Source organism: Suricata suricatta, chromosome 14 (genome assembly GCF_006229205.1).
Source record: "Suricata suricatta isolate VVHF042 chromosome 14, meerkat_22Aug2017_6uvM2_HiC, whole genome shotgun sequence".
Classification (NCBI taxonomy): Eukaryota; Metazoa; Chordata; class Mammalia; order Carnivora; family Herpestidae; genus Suricata; species Suricata suricatta.
This window is the reverse complement of record NC_043713.1, coordinates 81,772,222-81,795,036: the sequence shown is the minus strand read 5'-3', so window position 1 is coordinate 81,795,036 and position 22,815 is coordinate 81,772,222. Positions and strand designations below refer to the sequence as shown.

The 22,815-nt window shown below is 44.3% G+C and overlaps 1 protein-coding gene and 1 long non-coding RNA gene across 3 annotated transcripts in view; one reads left to right on the top strand and one right to left on the bottom strand.

Moving 5' to 3' along the window:
• Positions 1 to 10,636, top strand: part of ATP2A2 (ATPase sarcoplasmic/endoplasmic reticulum Ca2+ transporting 2) — a 58,114-nt gene extending 47,478 nt beyond the window's left edge. The window contains exons 13-21 of one of the 2 annotated variants that reach the window (XR_003902520.1): positions 4 to 222; positions 964 to 1,299; positions 2,361 to 2,581; positions 3,227 to 3,429; positions 4,818 to 4,903; positions 5,166 to 5,299; positions 5,902 to 6,019; positions 6,108 to 7,695; positions 9,823 to 10,636. Coding sequence is in view for 1 of the 2 variants with exons in the window: in XM_029922202.1 (XP_029778062.1) it covers positions 4 to 222; positions 964 to 1,299; positions 2,361 to 2,581; positions 3,227 to 3,429; positions 4,818 to 4,903; positions 5,166 to 5,299; positions 5,902 to 6,019; positions 6,108 to 6,228; positions 9,823 to 9,836 (1,452 nt within the window). In the remaining variant the exon portion in view is untranslated. The remainder of the gene's footprint in view (positions 1 to 3; positions 223 to 963; positions 1,300 to 2,360; positions 2,582 to 3,226; positions 3,430 to 4,817; positions 4,904 to 5,165; positions 5,300 to 5,901; positions 6,020 to 6,107; positions 7,696 to 9,822) is intronic. The other variant, XM_029922202.1, reaches the window with a different exon arrangement.
• LOC115277804 lies at positions 7,534 to 22,598 on the bottom strand. Its single transcript, XR_003902521.1, has 5 exons — positions 22,352 to 22,598; positions 15,589 to 15,709; positions 11,445 to 11,515; positions 9,489 to 9,601; positions 7,534 to 9,243 (listed from the first exon to the last, which is right to left on the bottom strand). It is a non-coding gene; the product is annotated as an uncharacterized LOC115277804 (long non-coding RNA).
• Positions 22,599 to 22,815: the final 217 nt, after the last annotated feature.

Sequence of the window (22,815 nt, the reverse complement as noted above, 5' to 3'; positions counted from 1 at the left end):
CAGGGTGCTCCCGAAGGTGTCATTGACAGGTGCACCCACATTCGGGTTGGAAGTACTAAAGTCCCTATGACCCCTGGAGTCAAACAGAAGGTCATGTCTGTCATTCGGGAATGGGGTAGTGGCAGCGACACACTGCGGTGCCTGGCTCTGGCCACTCACGACAACCCACTGAGAAGAGAAGAAATGAACCTTGAGGACTCTGCCAACTTTATCAAATATGAGGTTAGCTAACGAAATGTTCCTTCCTCCACACCCTGCACACTCATTGTGTTCAAACAGCGCTCCTTCAGTAAAAGGTCAAATGAGTCTTGCTTTTGCCAAGAAAGAGGTGTGGTTATTTGTTTTTCTGCAGCCAAATGCCCCACCATTCCAATTCAGCGTGCTGCTTTCAGCATGCCTAGTGAACAGTTAAATACAGGTCTGTTGCTTTCAGGGTAGGAAAGTAAACTCGTAAAACCTATTTTGCAACTCTTCAGTAAATTAAGATGTTCTAAAAATCGGGAATATTTTTTTTTAACTTTCATTAGTTACCAAAGGTCAAAATATCCAAGTTGAGAGATTTCTTCTACTCTTCTGCTCATAGTAGAACTCTTTGATCCTGGGTATGTGCTTCCTGAAGCACTGACCAAGAGGAACAAGGAAGAACTGGTCCTCTGGGCCACAAGAGTGGCCAGTGTCAAAATGCTCTTACTCCTTAGTATGTTTTTTACCTCCTTTCAGAATATTATTATCGTGAAAGTTAAAGGATGATTTGGTTCAAGAAGGTAATCCTTTCTCGTTCATTGGAAGTAATACTGTTCCTCATTGGATTTATGTCTGTATGAATGTTAATCTTCACCATTACAGAACTTAGTACAGGAAAGTGGAGGAGCGTTTGCTCTTCATGTATAACTGGTCCTTGTTTCGCCTTAGGGGAAAACCTAGAACTTCCCGTTCTAACATAAGATGATTCTTTTGCTGTAGACCAATCTGACTTTCGTTGGCTGTGTGGGCATGCTGGACCCTCCGAGAATTGAAGTGGCCTCTTCTGTGAAGCTTTGCCGGCAAGCAGGCATCCGGGTCATCATGATCACAGGGGACAACAAAGGCACTGCTGTGGCCATCTGTCGCCGCATTGGCATCTTTGGGCAGGAGGAGGATGTGACGGCAAAGGCTTTTACGGGTCGGGAGTTTGATGAGCTCAGTCCTTCAGCCCAGAGAGATGCCTGCCTAAATGCCCGCTGTTTTGCTCGAGTTGAGCCTTCCCACAAGTCAAAAATTGTAGAGTTTCTTCAGTCTTTTGATGAGATTACAGCTATGGTGAGTACCTTTGGACTCAACGCTACACAGAGCAGGTTGTAATTTTGACTGTTAAATTTTTAGTAACAGCTCCCAGACTCAGAATATCTTGATTTTTGTCGTGATCGGGGCTGTTTCTCTAGGGTTCTTTTAAGCCGTAGTTGGCATGCTATGTATTACTACCTTCACGGAAGCTTCTAGACTAGTTAACAATGTAGAAAATAAGCCTTCTGAATCAGTCATGGGGAAATATTTGGTAATATCTAGTCTTTGTCTTGGTTAAAGGGTACATGTTATCTCAAGTTTTCTTTAAAAAAAAAAAAAAAAAAGTTGATCCAGGATAGAACTCTTCTAAGTTCTATCCCCAATCTTTGGATAACCCTACCTGAACTTAGATGATGTACCGATAAAGCGGTAAGAGCTGCCTGTTGGTGAGGCATTTCTAGGATCCTTCCCCTTACATGATTCTTCTCCCTGTCAAGTTTACATTGTAGACTGTTTGCTTTCTATTGCTGGTCTGTGAAACTGTCTTAAAAGGTGTTATTTGAAAGCAGATATTAACAGGTGGTCTTCCTTCCTCTCATCTCCCAGAGAGAACCGCTTTTCTGAATCCAACGTTGGGTATTCAGTAAAAATTGAAAAACATCAATGGGAATGACAGTTTTGTATCTGTGGACAATATTTAGTATTTTTCCATGTTTCTGACGTTTGTAAATGGCATGTTCTAGTTTCCTAGCATAGTCACCTATTCTACTTGAGATTTGTCTGAGTGATACACATGCTTCAATCTTGACTGCCATATGGGTGGTTTGTGTTTTGTTGGGTAAAAAATAATACAGATGAATTGCAAGTCCCCTTGGTGCCACTTCCCTCCAGAGTCTCTTTGGTAAGCTCATTCAGCAACTGCACATTTCCCAGGTGAAGTGCATTTTGTGACACCAACTTGTAAAACTGAAAATTCTCTGGCTATGCCTAGAGGTCCAGGGCTCCATTCTTTGCTCTTGCTTCGGGACGGTGGAGCCTTTGTTGGGGTGTGAGGTGGTGGCAGGTGTGCAAAAACCAGTCCTCATGTTTCCTTTCAGACAGGAGATGGCGTGAATGATGCTCCCGCCCTGAAGAAATCAGAGATCGGCATTGCCATGGGCTCTGGCACGGCAGTGGCTAAAACCGCCTCTGAGATGGTCCTGGCCGACGACAACTTCTCCACCATCGTGGCTGCTGTCGAGGAGGGGCGGGCGATTTACAACAATATGAAGCAGTTTATCCGCTACCTCATCTCTTCAAATGTGGGGGAAGTTGTCTGGTGGGTCCCTGTGAAAGATCACTTTTTTCTTTTCTTTTCTTTTTTTCTTTTTTCTTTTTTTATGTCTTTTATTTATTTTTGAGAGACAGAGAGAGACAGCGCAAGGAGGGGAGGGGCAGAGAGAGAAGGAGACACAGAATCTGAAGCAGGCTCCAGGCTCTGAGCTAGTGGTCAGCACAGAGCCCGACACGGGGCTCGAACCCACGACCGTGAGATCGTGACCCGAGCTGAAGCCGGCCGCTTAACCGACTGAGTCCCCCCAGGCGTCCCAAGATCACTTTTTTCTAAAATCGGCATAGGATGACCATTTTCCAGATTCGTTCTTCATATGGCAGCAGCCGGGTCGGAGGGCCAGGCGAGAGGAAGGATGATAGAGGTTCATCCGGCCCACGGGAGGGCTGTCTGGCTGCTGCCCTGTGAAGTGAAGGATGCCCTGAACATAGAAATGAGTTTTAAACTATGGCCTTCTGACAGTTTACTTTAACTCGAAATTAGGTATACTGAATGTTTGATGGCCAAAAAAAGTTATATCAAGCAGTCATTGTTACTGTCCGTTGATTGAGGGAGGAGGAGAGGGTGCTAATTTGATTTAAATAGTGACCAAAAATAATTTGGGGTCTTTCTCTTTTCTTTGGGTGGAAACAGTATTTTCCTGACCGCAGCCCTGGGATTTCCTGAGGCTTTAATTCCTGTCCAGCTGCTCTGGGTCAATCTGGTGACAGACGGCCTGCCTGCCACCGCACTGGGGTTTAACCCGCCCGATCTGGACATCATGAACAAACCACCCCGGAACCCAAAGGAACCACTGATCAGTGGATGGCTCTTTTTCCGTTACCTGGCTATTGGCTGTGAGTACGGTTGATTTTTAAACATAATCTTCATAAGCCAAAATTTTGTAAATTCATCCCCTAATTATTAGGGTAGCAAAAAAATTGGGAGTTTAGTAAACTGTATGTCCAGTTTATAGGAAAGTTAGTCCCTTGTTTTAGCATCCTTACCATCTCTTGGCCTTTTGTGAATGAGGTTTTCAGATTTAACTTAAGGGCAAAGGGATATAGGGGTGAGTCAGGGTCAGGCCTTACATCCCCAAGCTATGAAACTAAACCCTGCTCCCCCTAAGTAGAGAAGGGTGATGTGCAATGATCTGCAGAGTTTGGTAAACACACAGGAGCCCCGGCCATGGGTCATGTTCTTCTACGTACATCGTCTCTATAGACTTCATGCTCCAGGACCAGCTGCCGGTTCTTGTCCCCCCACTTTACAGTTTAGGGAAGTGAGGCCCAGAGAGTTTAAATAACTTCCCTTGGGTTCCATACGAAGGTGTTTTGGTTTTGGTGTTAATATGTTCACATGATTTAAAATTCATGGCTAAGAAGGTTCTCAGCCAGTCAGTTGCCTTGCAACATTGAGTTCCTCTTGTGCCCTCCCAGAAATAAGTCTAGCAAACAGATCTGTTTCGTGTATTTATTTTGAAAAGTTGTTGGCGTGCCTTACACAACCTGTGTGCTGAACCCTGTCTCCTTGTATCTCTCCCTGTTCGTTGGGAGTCACCACATCTGTGTGTGTAGAGCTGCCTCGTCCCCATGCACCAGCTCTCCGGTTCTGCCCACAGCTGCCGGGTCAGGGGCTGCGCCAGGGTCTTGGCAGTGGGTGCTGCCGCTTTGCCACCATCTTTATGGTGTACAGTCCCTGTGGTCTCCACTACCCTGTTGCTTTGTAGTAAACTTGTTCAGCTCAAAACTGATTGGTTGGGAGGCGGGGGAGGGGGCGTCCCCGAATCAGCTCTGGGTTTTGGCACATTGCCTATATTCTGCACTAACTGCTCTGACAGCATTTCCACGTAAAAGTTCTGCCAGGCCTTTGGTAGAGCATCAGTTTCCCTAAAAGTCCTGGGTGGTGTGATCTGGTCCAGTACAGCAAGGTCTTATGTGGAGGCCGTGTATCTGCTGCCAGTTACAGAAGGCATGGCTGTCGTCAAGGTCCTGCCAGTTCCAGTAGGTCCTTTTTCTCACAAATTCTGGAAGAAAAGTTGCCTCGTTTTTCTGTACTGGACACCCCTCTCCTTGCAGAAACCCTCCGTCTAGCTGCTTGGGCTGCTGAGACTGAGCAATTGCTAGTGGCAGCAAGGCTCTCCAGTACCATCAGCGTACCAGGTCTCCTCTCTGCGGGGGATTGACCTGCGCGGCGGCCCCTGCAGTAGCAGCTGTGGGATGCAAACCTCGCCTGTCTGTTCCAGGTTACGTTGGCGCTGCTACAGTGGGTGCTGCCGCGTGGTGGTTCATCGCTGCCGACGGGGGTCCGAGGGTGTCCTTCTACCAGCTGGTACGTATCCATCTTTCTTTCCCGTACCGTCGAGGCAAAGCTTAAGATTGTCCTTGAGTGTTGGTGGGTTTGGTGTCTACCAAACAATCTTAATGCACAAATAATAAACCGTTGCATCAAAGATTATTCTGAAGGACCAGGGCTTCTCTGGTAGGTGGGATGAGATCTCGTGTGGGTTTGTGTTCTGAGATCTGTGTTATTGGGGCGTGGACCTTGGAAATGGACTTGACTGAGCAGGAACTTGATTGGTCATTTGTTGCAGAGCCATTTCCTACAGTGTAAAGATGACAACCCGGACTTTGAAGGAGTGGATTGTGCAATCTTTGAGTCCCCGTACCCAATGACAATGGCGCTGTCTGTTCTAGTAACCATAGAGATGTGTAACGCCCTCAACAGGTCAGTGAGTCCTCCTCAGACCCAGCCAGGGCCCCGGGGGGACTGTGTGTCCTGCTTGATGGAGGATGGCAGGAAAGCTCCTCCCTCTCAGAAAGAAAAGAGAACAAGCAGCACCGGTTTTAAAAGCTTAAGTCGTCATCACCTCCAGGAAGTAGTGGGAGTGCTTAGCCACACATTCCTTATGAGACAGCCGAAGCCAAAAATAGGGACTTCAATGTCCCTATATGCCAGTGCCCAAAGGGAAGGTGCTCTTGCCCTTTTAGCCGTGAGATAAAGGGTATCATCCAATTAAGCCCATGACAAAAGTGGAAATTTCAAAATAGTGTTAAGTGTCAGGGGCAATTGAGAGCATGTTGGAGTCCAATGAAATGAAATCATGTGTGCTGAAGCCTAGATTTAAAATTGGAAGTTTGTCCTACATCTGAACGTTCTTCCTTAATTTTGCCGCAGTAGAAACTTCACTCAAAAGAATTGGGTCAGTGGGCAGTGTCAGGTTAACTGCTGTCCTAGTGAGGCATAGCCCAGAACAGTCTTTGTCACTTGTAGCAAAGGTGTTTGCCTTTTGGGCAGGCATGTTTCATGTCCGTCTCCTTGTTCTGCAGCTTGTCTGAAAACCAGTCTCTGCTGAGGATGCCCCCTTGGGAAAACATCTGGCTCGTGGGCTCCATCTGCCTGTCCATGTCGCTTCATTTCCTCATCCTCTACGTGGAACCTTTGCCAGTAAGCGGTGGTGGGACCAGGACCAAGCTGGGGCCTAGCTGCCTGTCCTGCAAGTTTGGGAGCTTGACAAAGCTTCTTTGTATTTCAGCTTATTTTCCAGATCACACCGCTGAACTTGACCCAGTGGCTGATGGTGCTGAAAATCTCCTTGCCTGTGATTCTAATGGATGAGACACTCAAGTTTGTGGCCCGCAACTACCTGGAACCTGGTAAAGAGTGTGTGCAGCCTGCCACCAAATCCTGCTCGTTCTCGGCATGCACCGATGGGATTTCCTGGCCCTTTGTGATGCTCATAATGCCCCTGGTGATCTGGGTCTATAGCACAGACACTAACTTTAGTGATATGTTCTGGTCTTGACTGACAGTTTTACATAAAGAAGATGTTTAACTTAATCAATTAATTTTTTTATTGTTTAAAGCAACTGTCTATTTCTGCTGAATTTTCACATGAACATATTGGCTGGTGAAGGAGATTTCATACTCTAGATTTTGTTTTGCTTTTTCTGACTCCAGTGGGGCGAGATTTTCCTTTTTTATACACATAATTAAAGTGTCCATTGACATGTACAGAGAACTAACACTATTTTATGCAAATATTTTTTTGTAGATGAAAAAGCATGTACAGTGTTCTGTTTAATACTCATCCTTGTATAAAAAAAATAGTTGAGCCAGCAGACATTGTCAGCAAATTAATTGGCAGCAGATTTTAGGAAATGAATGTGTGTGGTTTTTTTCCTAAAACTAAATAGCATGTATTGTGTCTTCTGCATGATCATCTGGATTTAATCTGAGATCACAGTCTAATTTTTATTCATAAGCCAATTTTTCTGCACTGAGCAGAGTACTGCTACCTCAGTCAGTATTTTTTGGTTTGCCACTCTCCTCACTCCCCTTGGCCCCCCCGTTCACTTCCACCCCCCACCCCCCACTCCCAGCCCCGCTCGGCCGCTTCTCCATAGGGATCGATGGTTCTGTTTACATCAGTCTTTACAAGAGGTATGCCTGTTCTCGCTTGTGCAGAAAACATTGTTCCAGATTTAATCGACTGGGTTCATGTCCCCCCACATAGTTTTTAAGGTTATTTATTTAAATGTCTAATGTATTTTATTGTAACAGACATTGTTTTGCCAACATTGCCCATTTCAGTGGCACTTCACAATCTAGTTTAAAAAGGAAAATAAAACATTTTAAATGGACAGAAAAATAACTGTCTTGTTTTTAAGTGGCTTAGCTTAAACAGATGTGTCCAATTTTCTCTTAAGTTCTTAGCTCAGACCTTTAGCTTTAGTGTGCTCGAGGGGACGAAGGATCCTGTTCTGCTGCATAGGTAGTTGTAGGGATTCATGTATATGTACCAGTTGTCATCTGTGATACTTTTTATGCAAGTTTCTGCTGGCCTGTTTTAGCCTGGTGTAGCGAACATAAGTGTGTGTGTGTGTGTGTGTGTGTGTGTGTATGTATGTGTGCGCGTATGTTTTTGTAAAATCTGTAAATAGCACATGACCAAATGAACATATTGTATAGAACTATTTTTATTTGAATGTGGCACTAACCAACACCATGTTACTATAAATGTTTGCGCATGTTCAAGATCAGTCTTCCCAACAGCGTGTAAGCCATTAACTGTCCTAACTATGGTGTTTTCCTCCAATGCCTTCCAACATCCATCAACTAACGTGAGTATTCCCTGGAATCCAGATGCTTTAACCTAAAGGTGACTGCCACCGAGTGAGCTAGCGGTGTGACACAAACGAAAAAGCCCCTTGTGTCCTGCACTGCTGTGCTCTGTGACAGTCTCTGAGAGCAGCAAGTGCACGACGTGTGGTACCTGTGCACACAGGGGCTGAGGTAGCTGGTGTGAGGGGTGGCATCCGTAGGCCCCATGTGCTGCCTTGGACGGTGGCACAGCCGGATTACCAGGGAGGGCCTGGGAGGAGAAAAGCTCATTTTGCTTTGGTCCAAACTACAGGCTGAGGGAATGCTGCCTTTGCTAATGCCTAGATGAGGATTCTCAAAAACGTGTGTGATTCTTTGGTTTTTACCGGCTGCAAGGATTCATCCTTCATTAGAAAGCAAAAATCTAGTGAAAGCAAATAATTGAACCAATTAGTCAGTTCATAGGTGGGTCTCAAGTAGGCCACCTCTTTTTACCTTCCGGGTCCTATCCTGCGCAGCTGGGACTTGTCTTCTCTCTCTCTCTCTCTCTCTCTTCACCAGAGCGAAGGAAGTGTAGGCAGTAGCTCCCTCCCCATGAGGCCCTGAGTGTTCCTGTGAAGGTTCTGGGGCCCCAGACCCTGGGACCGGCCAGAAGATGTGATGTAAAGGCTTCAAGTTTGGGGGAGAGTTAGTGGAGATCATCAAGCAGGGCAGGGTGCTGCCAACTTGCCAGGTCCAAGTTAAGGGGACAGAAGTCCCAGCCTAACTCCATGAGGCCTCTGAGAAAGGGAGGTTGGTTGGTTGGCAGAGCATATAGCAGGGAGGAAGGGGGATTTTGCCAATTTTGGCATTATGAAGCATGAAAAGTGATAAATGCAAAGAGTGTGCCTTGGCTGCAAACCAAACCAGGATGTCTGAGCTTGTTGGGTGATGTCCTATTCAATGGAAACCAAACTTACCCAGTAGTCAGCTTTTCCTGACTCGCTTCCTTGAAGTAGTAGCCTTTACAAAAGAAGTTAAACGTTGTTTGCTGCTCCAAACAACTCCAGGTCGGCCTGGGCTGGCTGTTGCCTTGTGGTTTCTCAGCTTGAGGCCCATCCAGTCTGGAGGCAGTGTAGGCACCCGCTTTCCTCAGCCCTGGCAGCTTCAGGCTTTGCCACATCAGCAGTCGTACTGTTGTGGACATGTCCTGGGCCTCAAGCCTCCCCGCAGTGAGGGGCAGGCACCCAGACCCATCCTTACCAAGCACCTGCAGGAAGTTCCCGGGCGGCCTCTGCTTTTGCTGCCATCAGTACCGGTGTCCTTTTCAGATCCACCAGAACCTGTTTGTGCTCTCACTGATGGGCAGGTAGGCCTTGCACGGCTTCCAGGTTAGGGCTTTACCTAAAAGGTGGCAACGTCACACGTCCTCCAGCCGCTCGTCTGCACAGTGCAGGTGATGTGTTCTGTAGAGAGCTGCGTGAGCTCACAGACCAGCAGGATGAGTGCCTGCCTCCCCGCAAGCAGCTGCTACCACTTCACCCTCAAACGGGGGCCTCGGCCCTGTGAATGTCCTTGAGGTGGGAGACCTCAGGAGTAAGAGACCACAAGCATTAGCTCAGGGTCTGTAAAGCGCCTCCCCCCGCCCAGAGCCAGAACAGTCTGCAGCGCCCATGAGCTAAGTTGGCCAAATCAGCCCCTGCCTTTTTAATGTAACCACCAATTTGGTCAAAGCCACCACCGCACAGCCAGCCACAGGGTGGGGTGTGGGGGGGAAGGGGAGGTAGAGGCTTTGCACTCGGCTCACTGCTCGCCTGTGTGTCACCCTCCTTACCATCTGCACTGCTAACCGCGAACTCTTCCTCCTCTTGGCCGTTGCCCGTTCCGTGTCTGAAGCGATGCGTGCCTGCCTGGTGGGGTTCTTCACGAGCCGGGCCGGCCGTTGCTCTGTAGCCAGACAACATGAAGGGTCTGTACCGAGCCAGTGCTTCTGGCTGCTGCCTGCTGGAGGCAGCATCTCAGGGACCGTTAATCAGAAATGCTGGTCTTGAAATCTTAAACTGAATATTCCTTTTCACTATTCCTTGTCACTGTTAATCTTAAATGGTTATTCTAACATTTCCTTCCCATATTTCATAAAGCTGATTTCCTCTCTCTTTCCTTTTCAGCAATACTGGAGTAACCGCTTCCTAAACCATTTTGCAGAAATATAAGGGTGTTCGGTTGCGTGCATGTGCGTTTTTAGCAACACATCTACCAGCCCTCTGCATGATTGATGTTGGGGGAAAAAGAAAAGTAGAAAAAAGTCCCCAACTCATTGTGTGTTATGTGGAGGAAACATGTATTACCAACGGGGATTAGCTTTTAAATCAAAATAATAAATACAGATGTACAATTTAGCTTAACGAATCAGAAAGCCTCTCCAGCAAACTTTGGTTTCTTTGCTGCAAGAAGACTGAGGTTTTGAAACCTTATCTAAGAACTTAGAAGCCATCAGCCAAGTCTCCATATTTCTCTGTGCAAAATGTCATAGCTTATATAAATGTACAATATTCTATTGTAATGCATGCCTTCAGTTATAAGTAGCTAGATTTCTCTATGGTGTCATTTAAACATGCTACTTTTTAATTGGCCCTGTACAGTTTGCTTATTTATAAATTTATTGAAAACACCACAGGTGTTAAAAAGTTAAAATGTAGGTCTCCAGTTCATAACTTCAGTTACTTTTTTGAGTGTGCAGCTATTTTGCACTGTATTAAATATAACTTATTTAATGAAATCAGAAGCAGTAGACAGATGTTGGTGCAATACAAATATTGTGATGCATTTATCTTAATAAAATGCTAAAACGTCAATTTCTCACAACGCATGTTTGACCTTAGACTGTAAATAGAGATCAGTTGTTTATTTCTGTGCTGGTATAGCAACAAGCATTGCACAGACATGGTTTCAGGTAAATAAATCTCTTCTACGACAAGTTCACCGTGTGGTGCTGAGTGTTCTCCTGGGGGAGGGGTGGGTGGTGTGCACTGAGCGCCTCCGGCCCTGCACCCTGGAGAGTTCTGCCTTCCACCCGGGGGGAAGGCCTTCGACTCGACTTCCTGGGTAGGAGAGCTGAGTGTCTCGTTTGACATGAGATCTGCAAAAGGGTCTCCCCTCAAGTGTGGGGAAAGCTGAATGTGAAGGTCTTGTTATTGGGGTTTTCAATCAGATGATTTTAAAAGTTGGCGGCAGCAGCTTGGAGGCGGTACCAGTGGAGAAACGCTTCTAATACTGTTCAGATGGCAAATGTAAAACCCTATGCTCCTACTACGGGGGCAGATAAACAAATGCGAGCAGTCACCCATTTGATGGTTACTTAGTACTCCTCTACCAGGCACAGGGTTGGTGTGGGGCGTTTTTCTATTTTCTAAATTCCCTAAGATGCTTCTTACAAAAAACTTTTTTGATGTTTACTTTTGAGAGCAAGAGAGAATCCCAAACAGGCTCCGCACCAATGCCTCAAAGCCCAGCAGAAACCAAGAGTCGGATGCTTAACCAACTGAGCCACCCAGGTGCTCTCTCTTCCCCAAGACGAATCTTCTATCATGAAAAAATGAGAGCAGAGAGGCCAGGATAGACAATACTATAAACCTAATACCAAAAAACAGAAGTCCTAGCAACTACAGATAGGAAGGAAACATTTGATAAAATTTTTCATTGTTGACTTAAAACAACAGTATCCATAATTCCCATTTTATAACATGCTGGAGAATAAGCCAAAAGTAGACACAACCAGAATTGTACTCACCATCCACTGTTGCTCACTACTTCAGCACTGTCTGGACAGCCGCTGCAATCCGGCAAGTGAAGGGACAACGCCTAGGAGTGAACAGAAAGCCCCGAGAGTCATACTAGATCAACGGTAGTATCTTGTTCATAGGAAAGTTTAGTAACTCGGGAATGAACATCTTGGGAGAATTCAGAATTCATATGTTAGTGATAAATGAAAATATCGGCAGACATTTTTAGTCAAACAGACTGATTTTAACAAACACGAAGGGAAAAAAAAAAAAAAGCAAGGAAGTGCACCAAACCTCTCAAACATAAGGCTCCAGGCAGGGAATTCTCGGTTTGAGAAAGGTGGCATTTCGGTTTAATAGGTTAAAAGGTTGGGTAATTCATTAGGTCACTGGTCATCTTGAAAAACGCGGCTGTATCCCTTTTACTCCATTGCAAATGGATCAAAAGGTCTGAAAAATGAAACTATACTCCCCAAAGAAAAATAGCTAAATGACACAAAGCCTGAACAGCTTATAAATGTTTGGCCCCACTGGCAAAATCACAAGCTAGCCCACGGCAGCTGACAAGGGGGCCTTCTTTACCCTGCAGAACAAATGCCCCATAGTAAACTTGGGGACGTCCTCACTGTCCAGCCCAGCAGGCCCACTCCCACGCCGACCACAGAGAATCCTTCCCGTGCGCGCAAGAGTCACAGCAGCATGTTTGTAAAAGCGCTGGAAAGCACCTCAGAGACCAAGAGCAGCAGGAAAACTGAGAAGTGCCTTTGAGACATGTTCATGTCACTCTCAGTAATGAAAACAAGTAAACTGGAACAGCAGATAGTGACAAATTTCCCTGCACAGTGGAAACCAAGTGGTGTATGCAAAGTTCAAAATACACCCTTAGGTGCTACCCCTGTGGGTGTACGGTATGCCTGTTTGCATAGCTGATGTCTGTAGAGAAAATCACACAAAGTACTTGGAGAGAACACGGAAGATGAGAAGCCTTTCAAGGCACGACAGCATCCCCGGAGAAAAGGGAGAACTGGAATACGTAAGAAGGTAAAAATGTGGACCAAGGTAACACCTTTCTAGAGTTAGGAAAATGGATTTGCTGTGCCTATGACAAAAAGTCCGTTTCCTTCACATAATTGGCAAAAATCAAAGGTTGATGGCTACTGATCTCTCCCTTGCGGCTGGCATCAGGAAACTTCATGCCAATGGTAAGCCTGTGACTGGCTCAGTCTGGTGAGCAACTTGACAGATGAATGAGATTTTTAAATATCCATACCCTTTGATCAAGTACTTTGCTTCAGTGAAATTCTGCCACGTGTTCCCAGAAGCAATGTAATCCTGTCGCAGGATTATGTAGCAAAAAATTGGTAATAGCCCAAATGCCCATCAATAGGCAAAATGTTCAATAGGAACATTAATACCAAGGAATATTATGCAGCCTTCAAAAAACAAGGTAGATCTGTGTGAATGAGCAAGGAAAGATGTCCAATAGACGTCTGCCAGTGAAACATGAAAGTGCAGAACAGTTTGTATAATACTGTCATTAAAAAAAAAAACAGGAGGAAGTTAACCGTTTCCAGTAATAATATTGCTGAAAATAACTGTTAATACTGTGATACAGATAGCAGATGGTGGAAACCAGTTTTCTGTTGGTTACAGATAAGGCAGGGGAGGAGGCTAGAATGATAGTTGGAGACACCAACATACTTGGTTTCAGGTTTCTGATACCACTTCTCCAATGAAAGGAATCAGATATACTTAGAAAAAGGTTGGAACGTAGGGCCAGGGCAGAAAATGTGCAACACCCGCCTGGAGAACACTGTAGTGTCAGGAAGTGCAGACGTGCTTAAACAACAATATGTCAGTGATCAAAGACGAGGCTGTGTCAAAGGGATGGAGCCAACTGAAAAAGCTCTGCATGGCTGAAGCTATAACCATCTCAGCAGCAAAATAAAGTAGGACTAGATTAACATCCAAAGTGTAAAATAAATACCCATGAGCCTCTAGTGATATAAACAAGAGAGACTAGAAATCTCCCACGCAGAAGAAATCCTAGCATCTGCACAGAACTCTGCCCTCAGGAAGGCCAGCCATAACTCCTTCCGTAAGTGTGAGCTGTGTACAGTGACCTCCTTCCCGGGAGGACATACCCGTGTGGGTGGGGGGTGGGGGTGGAAGTAACCCACAGTGGAGAAACCTGACAGACACTACCTCAGCCAAGTGATGTCATTTCGAGAGAACACGCCCTGGATATGAAGTGAAGAGAATGGCATTTTACCTGTGGTCTTCCGCCCCTCCCCCAAAATACACATGACCTCTGCCTAATCAAAGAAAACACCTGACAGATCTCAAAGACAGACTGCAAAATACCTGACCTGTACTCCTTAAAATTGCTGAGGTCATCAAAAACCTCTGACAAACTATCACAGCTAAGAAGAGCCTAAGGACATAGGACAACTAAATAATATGGGATCCTGGAACAGAAAGAGGCAAAAACTAAAATCTGAATGTTTTTGAACTATGGACTTCAGTTAACAGTACTGTATAAATACTGCTTCATAATATGTAAGTACTGTGACAAATATGTAAAATGTTAGTAATGGGAAACCGGCTCTGGGTCGTATAGGAACCCTCCGTACCATGTGCTCAGTGTTTCCATATGTCTATAAATATTCTAAAATAAACAGTATTTTAAAATGCTGAGATAGTTTTTTGATCCTCATAACATCAAAAAACTATAAGAGCACAGAGTTTCTGAGCCAAAATCTAAGAAGCAGCAAAGAAGAGGATCAGTATATCCAAGATCTCTTTTCCCCTCATGGCATCTACCTCTCCAATAAGCTAAGCTCTAAAACTGAGCAGGGGTTTTGAGAGCTCACAGAGTGAAAAAGACAAAGTTAAAATCCAAGGCCCAGCAAAAGTGAAAAGTCTTAAAGGACATTAAGCTGTGGTCCCAAAAGGCTAACACCTTAGGATAAAGGCAAACCAGAAAATAAACCTGCCTGCCTTGCCCAGAACAAAGGGCTGTAGGCCCTGCTGTGGTGCCAGGCAGAACCAGGAAAATACCCACCCCCAAAGGGGGTGCAAACACTGGCTCTGGAGGATCTGCAGCCTCAGGCCCGACCCCGAAGCCCCAGGCCGAAATAAATGTACAGCTTCTCTAAAGGCTACATCTTCATTTCATGTCTTAGGAGTATACACAATTATTTTCCCAAGTGGCCTACAGTAAAAGCTCACCGATACACAAGAAAAATAAGGCACCATGAGTGAGAAGTAGCAGAAATAAACACTAGAGACCAATCCAGACTTCACATATTGGAAATACTAGAGATCAAAAAACACCTCCTGGCTTATTCTGTCTGAGAAAAATAAACCTACCTGAAAGTCTACAGGAGACAGGAAATTCTGAGATGAACATATATAATAAACTATTTAAAATAAAAAGAAATGGACATATAACAGATGGGATCCTAGAAAAGTACAATCACCGAAATTAAAAACTGGATGGATGGGTGTGGCATCAGAGTGGACACAGCAAAATAACAAATGAAGAGGAATTCCTGGTAGAGAAGAAGTTACCCAAGGGCACCTGGGTGGCTCAGTCAGTTAAGCATCCACCTCTTGATTTCTGCTTCAGGTCATGATCTCATGGTTTGTGAGTTTGAGCCTCGAATCAGGCTCTATGTGACTGCACGGAGACTTTTTGGGATTCACTCTCTCCCTCCCTCTCTCTGCCCCTCTGTTACTCATGGGCACATGCAAGCCCGCCCTCTCTCTCTCAAAATAAATGAATAAACTTTAAAAAATTTTAATAAAAAAATAACCAGAATGCAGCAGAGAAAAGGAAAAAAACTAGAAAATCTAGAAGAAAGATTAAAATACCCGGATACCTGGACTGAGAAAGCTGACAAAGTCAAACATACATTTCATCATAGTTTCAGATGACAAGAATATGAGAAGGTTATTATTTGAAGAGATAATGACTGAGAATTTTCTAGAAGTGATAGAAGATAGCAGTCTACAGATGGAAGAATCCCAAAAATCCCAAACAGGACAAATAAAGAGAAATCCTGCCCTAGACATGGTATACTGAACTGCAGAACACCAAAGACAAAGACAAAATCTCAAAAACAGCAGAGAAAAAAAAAGAGACATTACCTTTACCTTCACAGGAGTGAGTGACACTGCTGACTTCACAGTATCAGTAGAGGCTGGGCAACTGTGGAAGGATGGCTTCCTGGGCTGAAAGAAATTACTGGCAACCCCTAGAATTCTAAACCTGGAAAAAAAATAGTTATTTAAAGAATCAAGGTAAAATAAAGAGCTTTTCTGACAAACAAGAACTGTTCTTCACCCACAGACTCACACTAAGTGAAATTCTAGATGGGGACAGAGGTGATTGCCCTCAGCGACCTGAGTGGGGCTTCGGTGAAGCAGGACGCACGGTGAAAACACCGGCCAGCTTCAGATGCAGATACACGGGTAAGTACGTGCTATTCCTCGGGACGCAGAATACGGAGAGAGGCAACCCTGACAAAACAGAACGGAAAAAATGAAAGAACAGGGTAATAGAAGCTGACAGGCAACCCCAATGTAAAAATGCTCTAAGAATATACGAAATGTGTTATTCCTGTTGCAGCCATCTCTGAAACAGGGATTTCAGCCTGAGCCAGATGTTCCCCTTTTGAAAAACAAACTGTGCCTCTAATGTGATTCCCTGAAGCAGGAAGAGACACAAATCCGTCCAGAACTCTGCTGGGAACCATGCAGTCATTTCAGAAACTACTCAAGATTACTTCATTTAGGACTAAAAAAAATACAAAATTTAGCATTTATTATCTCTTTGGTATTTAAAAATCATGACCTGGTAAGAAACAGTTTTCATTGAAAATTGATTACTTTTTAAATAAACTCTGCTGATGAACAAGCCAACTACAAAAAGGGGGGTGATATACACAAGCTTTGGCAACTTCAGATTATTTCTAGAAAGATGCACAAAAAACTATTGAGAATGATCACTTCTAGAAGAGGAAACTGGGAAAAGAAAGGCAGGCTGAGGAAATTTTACCATATGTTTTGAAAATTGTGAATCTAACTTTAAAAATATATTAGAACATCTGATGCAAACAATTTTATGAAAAGACAAAGCTAAAAATAGCCAGAGCACAGCTAAAAATAAAGTCAGTGGGTCTTGTTTTTCCCAATAACAACCTTTATAAAGCTATAGTAATTAAGACTGCAGTGTAGGTGCTGGGAGACAAAACTGACTAATGGTACAGAAGGGAGGGCGCAGAGACACGTGTGCTCACCTGGGAAACCTGATTTGTAACACAGCTGGCATCACACGTCGGTGAGAAAAGTAATTTTGCATTAACGGGTGGTTATGCACGTTTAAACATAAATGAAAAAAAACCAATAAAAATGAATCCCTACCTTATACCATACAAACGGGAGAATAGATTTTTGACCCTAAGATAAGGATTTCTTAAGAATTCAAAAACTATAAGGAGAAAGATTACATGAATTATTATTTAACTACATTAAAATTAAGGCCCTCTGTTAATATGGGGTTCAGAGGTTAAGACTCTGGCTCTTGGTTTTGGCTCAGGTCATGATATCATGGTTCATGGGTTCAAGCCCCAAGTCAGGCTTTGTGCTGACAGTGGGGAGCCTGCTTGGGATTCTCTCTCCCTCTCTCTGTCCCTCACCCCAACTCATTCTCTCTCAAAATAAATTTACTTTTTTAAAAAATCTTCTGTTAATCCAAAGATACTATAAAAGAGAAGGAAAAGGAAAGCCATAAACTGGAAGACGGTATTTACCACTCCTGTTCTGAGCTATAAGTAGAATATATAAAAAGCTTCTGTGGATTAAAAAGAAAACTCAATAGAAAAGTGGGGTGAGGGCAAAATTTCATGGAAAGAGGCAACACAAAGTTCCTAAACATTTGAAATCATGGTCGAACTTGTCATGAAACAAAAATATAAATTAAAATCACTATATCATCTCACAGCTACTCTGTTGGAAAAAATTAAAGGATTATAATATCAAACACTGGTGAGGAAGTGGGACAAAGGACTGCAGTTATATCTGTAAATTTGTTTCCTGGGGAGGGGAAACAGTGTGACAGTAACTGGTAAAACTGAACATGCACATCCCCTGTACCCACCAACTCCACTCTGGCTTTACCCGTACAGAAATGTGTGCTTACATGTACTAAAAGACCCATCTAAGAGTAAAGTAGCAGCACTGTTTGAAACAAAAAATTAGGCACTAAAATGCCCATAAATGGAAGAATGTGATGGAAGTGTTACAATCATACATTACATATTAGAACATATTATTTATATTGTCTTATGTAGCAATGAAATTATATATCATTTAATTACATATCACATATATATCATACATATTACAGATCACAAAATTGAATGAGGTAGCCTACAAAATGCCTGACAGTCCTCCTGAAAGTTGTCAAGGCCATCAAAAGCAAAGTCTGAGAAACTTCCACAGCCTGAGAGTCTATGGACACATGACAACTAAATGAAACGTACTACTCTGGATGGGATCCTTGAACAGATAAAGGGGATCAGATAAAAATTAAGAAAATGTGAATAAATTATGAACTTCTTTAACAATAATCTATCAATCCTGATTCACTAACTATAATCAATGTACCATACCAACATAAGGAGACTATGTGCAAGGCATATGGAAACTATGTACTAACTACTAAATTTTTCTGTGAATCTAAAACTTTTCTGAAAATGTCTATTAATTACAAATGAATGAGTTATAACAGCATTAACATGGATCAATTTAAAAAATAACATTAAGCAAGGTGCCTGGGTGGCTCAGTTGGTTGAGCGTTCTACTCTTGGTTTCAGCCCAGGTCATGATCTCAAGGTGGTGAGATGGAGCTCCATGTCGGGCTCTGAGCTGACAACTCAGTGCCTGCTTGGGATTCTCTCTCTGTCCCTCCCCTGCTCATGAGCACAGGCTCATGTTCTCTCAAAATAAACAAACATGAAAAAAAATGTTAGGCCAAAGATACCACGGAAAAACAGACATGACTTTATTTACATTAAGCTTAAGAATAAGCAAATAAATCTGTTGTTTAGGATAAAGACATGGAAAAACCAAAACACCTACGAGTATTATTATACAGGTGGGAACAATTAGCTCACCACTTGCCCAAGGTTCACAGAATTCCCAGGGTCAAAAAATAAAGGAAATGTTAAAAAGCCGAGAATGGTGATCACCTCTGGCAAGAGGAATGGGTAGAGGGCAGGAGGGAGGGAAAGGGCTGCAATCAGGTCTGAGCATGTGGTGTGTGGGGGGGGGGGGGTCTGGGACTGTGAAGCGCTCGATTTCTTGTCCTGGGTGGAGTGTACATGTGTATTTTATCTGTCATTCTTTAAACACTACATGTTTTCATATACTTCTATATGTATGCTATACTTCACAAATACTTATTTTTATTAAAAAATAATTACCTTTCTGGCCTCTAGGGCAGGCTCTGGGGCCGGACACTGGCAGAATTATTTTACATGGGAGGCTGCTCTCCTGGACCCCCTTAGGGGTCTGTCTCCAAATGACCTTGACCTTCAAGGTGGCTCCCCTTGGATTCCCCTAAAGTTGAGGGAAGCTGCCTTCCTTGCCAATGCATTACTGGCTTAAGTATATGCCCACCATTCTGGAAAAAGCTCCAGATTGGGGAGGCAGGAGTCAACTCTGTCCCTTCCTATCATATAGCAACAGGTTCTGCAAAGCAGCAGCATAGGAGTGGGAAGTGGCCTGGGCCAGCAAGGATGTTGGGAAGTCAGCTTGTTTTAGCCCATTAAGGATGAGGCTTCAGTCTGGGTGCCACCAGCCTCACTCAGGGCAGATCCCTGCTTGCTGCCACTCCCACTCAATTCCTGGACAAAGGGTGATGGTCATGGGGGCGGGGGCACTTGTGGGGAGAAGTACGGGGTGTTATATGGAAACCAATTTGACAATAAACTATTATAAATTTTAAAAAATTCCTGGACAAAATCCCCACTGACATGGAAGATGGGCCGGTGGGCCAAGTGGGCTGAGGTCATGGATGAAAGATGATCTTGCAGAACTAAATCCATCACTGAGAGGGGCTCAGGGCAAATCTGTCAATTGAGCACTAAAAGAGGTCCAACCCACAGGCCAGAGGGCAAGGCCCATGTCCACAAGGACACTGATACCCAGTTTAGCTCTGAGAGGCTGGTTGCCCTCCCAAACGCCCCACTCAGGCCTTGAGTGCTGACATTCCTGCCACAAAGCCCCCAACACCCAACAACGGGGAGATGGAAGCAGGCACCCTGAGTTCTCTTCCAAAGGAATGTGGAGCCACAGAGAGGCTAAGAGAGGTGCCCATGGCCACACTGCTAGTGACAAATCATGGACCTGAGGCTTTCATCTAGAAAGTAGAGGCTCTCCCTCTGAGAGGTTCAGCCCTCCTACTAGGGAGAGTGGGATTCCTCCAGTGGGGCACTGAAGGAAGGATGGGGACTCGGGACACAATTAGCCAGCAAACAACCCCCCACACACAATAAACTTCCTCAGAGTCTTCTTCAGCCCTAAAGCAAGCTAGACCTGACCTCAATCCAGGAAACCCTCCCCAGGCTAGAGCCAGGAAGGGCTGTCCTATGGGGGAAGAGGCCCCAAATCCCAAAGGCCCAAGAAAGCAAAGGCAGGTGCCTTGGCAGACATCACCAGAGCCCACCATAAAAAATCTCAACTCTGGCAAGAGGAAGCAAGGTGGCAGTTTCAGAGACAAGGGAGCTAACCTGAAGCCAATAAATGGACTGACACCCTGGGGGGACTCGGATATCCAGAGGAAACCAGAGGGCCAGCCTTGGCTTACAGATTTATCAAACAGAGACAGGACCTGCCAACTAGGCCCCTTAAAAGTTCCAAAAAATTAAACACGATCATTCTGACATCCCCCTCCTGGGAATTTACCCAAAGAAGGAAAAAGCTACGAGCACAAAGGAGGTCACCAGAAGTTTGTTTATAGAGACAGACACTGGAAGATTTAAGTGACCAACGTGATGGTGTTGCCTGGACTATCTATCTGGCAATCTTTAAAGGCAGCAAGGCTGAAGACCTTAGTCCATTTTCTCTTTTTGCCTCAGGGGCATAAAAGATGTGCTAACATAAGCAAAGGGCTTGCCTTGTGGCCTGGCCCAGATGATCACTCAAATACAGCTCAAACAAGTAAAAATAATGGAGTATGTATCACATCTAAGATTGGTAAAAGAAAAAAAGCCTCTTGACACTGGTACTGGTGAGTGTGCAGGAAACAAATACCCCACCTACTGGAGAGCAGTCTGACAGCGTCCATCAAAGCCTGAAATGCACATACTCTGAGACCCAGAAATTAACAAAGAACTTGACCTGTTTGTCTTTGGAATATTATGCCAAAGCATGTTCACGACAGTGCAGACTACAATAGTTAGTCTACAGAACTGGAAACAAGTGTCCACCAACAGCAGAAGGATTACAGGAAATTGTTCCATCCGCAGAATGAAATTCTGTGGAACTGTCAAACAAGGAAGAGCACACAGACACCACTGGCAGGAATTTCTCAGGAGTGACAGCATGACCGCTTCAGTGTAACTTTCATATACACAGACCATTAAGTAAAAGTTCAAAACTATGTTCCTTAGGTAGTACTAGAACATTTATTTTGTAGAGAGACTGGGATTCAGTAGAGATTGGAAAGTGAGATTTTTAGTTTTATACTTTTGAACTTTCTAAATCATGTACACATTTATAACACATATAATTACAAACACATGTTTTAATGGGGTGTGTAGATGACAGGACTACAGGCCATTTCTTTACTGCTGTTAGTTGTATACACATACATGTAAAAGTACTACATGTGTATATATACACATATGTATACAAATATACATAATTGCATATATATGTATGTATTTCACTCTCTAAATAAAACCTACCATCTTCATCATTTTTCAGTGTGGTGGCATCAGGTACATTCATTCACACTGTGGTGCAACCATCACCACCATCCATCTCCAGAACCTTTTCAACATTCTAAATGGAAACCTCTCCCTGTTAAAACATGAACCCCCTATTCTCCCTCCTCCTTCCAGCCCTCCAGTAACCAACATTCTACTTCATCTCTAAGAATTCTGGCTCCCCCAGCAGTCTTACTTAAGTGGAATTATATAGCAGGTCTTTCTGTCAGTGGCTTGTTGTGCTTAGCATGTCCTCAAAGTTCTTCCACGTTGTACCATGTGATAGGATTTCCTTCCTAAAGGCCGAATTATATTCCACTACATACATACACTGCATTTTGCATATCCATTCATCTAACAAAATACACTTCGGTTATTGCCACCTTTTGGCCATTGTGAATAACAAAATGTTGCTATGAACATGGGTGTGCAAGTATCTGTTAAAGATTCTGCTTCTTTTGGCTACATACCCAGAAGTGGACTTGCTGGATCATCTGGTAATTGTTTAAACTTTTGAAGACTGTTTTCCACTGTGACTGCATCATTTTAATTTCCCGCTAGCAAGGCATGAGGGTACTCTTATTTTTAAACTGTTTTCTTTTAATGGCTGCTAAGGAGACCAACTTGTAGGCTTCTGGCTTGTTCCTGGTGTTGCTGGTACTGTGTGGTTTGTGAAATAAGTGATATGTACTGTGCTGCCAACAACTGACTTCCACAGCAATCTGGAAAAACCCCCACACACTTAGAGGTGCAGCCCAAGCAACTCAAAAGCATCAAGACAACAGAAGCCTGCCATTTTGTGCCCCAAGAGGGAATGTAGGAGCTGATGTGCACACATCCCCACCCCTCCCCACCATTAACTGCCCCTGGGCAGGGAGGCTCCAGAGAGAAGTGGAAAACCTTAGTGAGGCACTTACCTCAATGGACCCTCCAAGTGACAGGGATCCCTGGCTGGCCTGGTTATGGCCATGGTCCCCAGAGGACACGGTGAGGTGCTTGTTGAGTCAGGCCTGTCTGTAGCCAACAGAGAATGCAGTCACCACACAGTAGGCAGTGCCTGCGGCATCAGGGCTGGCCACGCAGGTCTAGGCATGGCCTCCAAAAGACCTGGTCAGGCAGTTGTAGTGAGGCCCCCACAGGCCTTCTGAGGTTAAGCCTATAGCTTCTGGGACCTCAAATCCCACCCCACCCCCCCGCCCCCAGTTTCTCAACATCTGGACCATGGAATACCTGCATCAGAATAGTAAATCAGGGTGAGAATGATTGAAGATGCAGACTCCTGGGCCTGGGCCCTGGCTTTGGAGTCAGGCTTGATGCTGTGTCTGGTAATCTACATCGCTGAGAAGCATGTTCAAATTTGAGAATTAGAGATTTGGGTAAA